Source organism: Corvus brachyrhynchos, unplaced genomic scaffold (assembly GCF_000691975.1).
Source record: "Corvus brachyrhynchos isolate BGI_N302 unplaced genomic scaffold, ASM69197v1 scaffold116, whole genome shotgun sequence".
Lineage (NCBI taxonomy): Eukaryota > Metazoa > Chordata > Aves > Passeriformes > Corvidae > Corvus > Corvus brachyrhynchos.
The window spans coordinates 16481491-16483239 of record NW_008240221.1 but is presented as its reverse complement, the minus strand read 5'-3'; the positions used below and the strand labels follow the sequence as shown (position 1 = coordinate 16483239).

Below are 1749 nucleotides of genomic sequence, written 5' to 3'. Positions count from 1 at the left end.
TGCCTTCCCCAGCCACTCCCCACACGGCCTCCCCCCAAGGCCTTCACCATCTTTGTTGCCCTCCTTTAGACACCCTTAAAGAGTTTTATGTGTTTTTTATATTGTGGTGTCCAAAACTGCCCCAGGCTTGAGGTGAGGCCACCACAGTGCAGAGCAGAGCAAGACAATCCCCTCCCTTGACTGGCTGGTCATCCTGGGTGTGATGCCCTCCAGGACATGGTTGGCCCTCCTGGCTGCCAGGGCACTTCTGACTCATATTCAACTTGCCACCGACCAGGATCCCCAGGTCCCTTTCCTTGGCACGGTTTTCCAGCATTTTCCCTTACTCACTAATTCCCCGAGAAGCCTGAAGTCAGCTTCCTCATGTCCAGCCTTGAGGTTTTGCCAGCACTTTTCTGCCAGTCAAGAGAGATTTTAACCTTGATGGCTCCATGGTTGCTGTGGCCAAGACAGCCGCAGTCCCCACTTGGCTCACAAGATCCTCTCTGTTGTCAAGCAGCAGATCAAGGAGGGCATCTCTGTGAGTCAGCTCCCTTAGGACCTGCTCCATAAAGCTGTCATCCAGGTGTTTCAGGAATTTTCTGGCCCTAGTTGTACCAGGTGTTAGATGTTCCCAGTTGATTCCTGGCAAGCTGAGTCCTCCATAAAGACAAGGGCAGTTGATGTGGAAGGGTCCCATAGTTCCTCAAGGAACAATTCATTGGCTGCCAAGAGTTGCAAGGTTGTGATGAACTTCAGGGCTTCTGGATGGGTTCCTGAACTCAGGAACTCCCCCTGGACAGCTAAGTCTCAGCCTTGGTCATTCCTTCAGTCAAGGCCACTTGAACTTCACTGATATCCCAAGTCCCTCTCCTGGCTGTGCCATGATTTGTGTGACCTCTGATGGAAAGGGCGGGGACACTCAGTGGATGAACCACTGGATGAGAAGGAACACCTTTGTGCCCCAGGCAACGCCCTCCATCCCAACAGCCCTGGGGCTCTCTGCCATCCCTGTGCAGGGCAAGAGATCATCCAGAGACTCCCAAACAGGAACAGCTGGGTGCAGGCTTGGAGCCTGAAACCAAACCCATTCCAGACTCACAGAACAAGCCAGGATTCTCTTTCCATGGTCTCTCCCCACATGAAGTGTGTCTCCTAATGGAAGATCACCCAAAAAAACATTTCAAGCCCCTCTAACGTTTGCCCCCTTCCTACTAATGGTGTCCCTTCCAGGGACATGGAAGACAGCAATAATGGAGGATCACACCTCCCCATTTCCCCACCTCCATTCTCACCTGCAGCACCCTGCACCAGCAGGAGGATCAGGGGGAAGAGCAGGAACAGGATCTTCATGGCTGCTGCCTCTCGCGGCTCTTCACAGGGCTGCAGAGGGGACACCAAGGCAATGGGGACATGCAGGACCCCAGGGGGGGCAGGAGCCTGGGCTCTGTGCTTCACCACACTGCAGAGGGGCTGCTTCCAGCCACAGCAGATGATGATTCCTCTGCTGTTCAGTTAAAAGCTTTTCTTAGGTGTGTGCTGCACACCAAGCTTTGGGGGCGTTTCATGTCTCAGTCTCTTGGAAATCGATGGCCTCAGCTGATCCTTTTCCTTTAACTGCCTTGAAGGTTTCCCAAAGCCCTTCCCCAGAGAACTGATGGCAGTTCTGACATGGGGACAAGGGTTGCCAATTCAAACAAAACAGTGGACAGAGAAGTTTGGAATTGCGGAGGAAAAGCTGCCATTGAAAGTTATGGAGCTAAAGGACTG

General features: G+C 52.9%; 1 protein-coding gene across 1 annotated transcript in view; it reads right to left on the bottom strand.

The window, feature by feature from the left end:
• Positions 1 to 1749, bottom strand: part of LOC108449261 (gallinacin-3-like) — a gene marked incomplete at its 3' end in the record, with an annotated part of 2525 nt that extends 776 nt beyond the window's left edge. Inside the window, exon 1 of the mRNA XM_017744931.1 lies at positions 1275 to 1749. Coding sequence (XP_017600420.1) covers positions 1275 to 1332 — 58 coding nt within the window. The remainder of the gene's footprint in view (positions 1 to 1274) is intronic.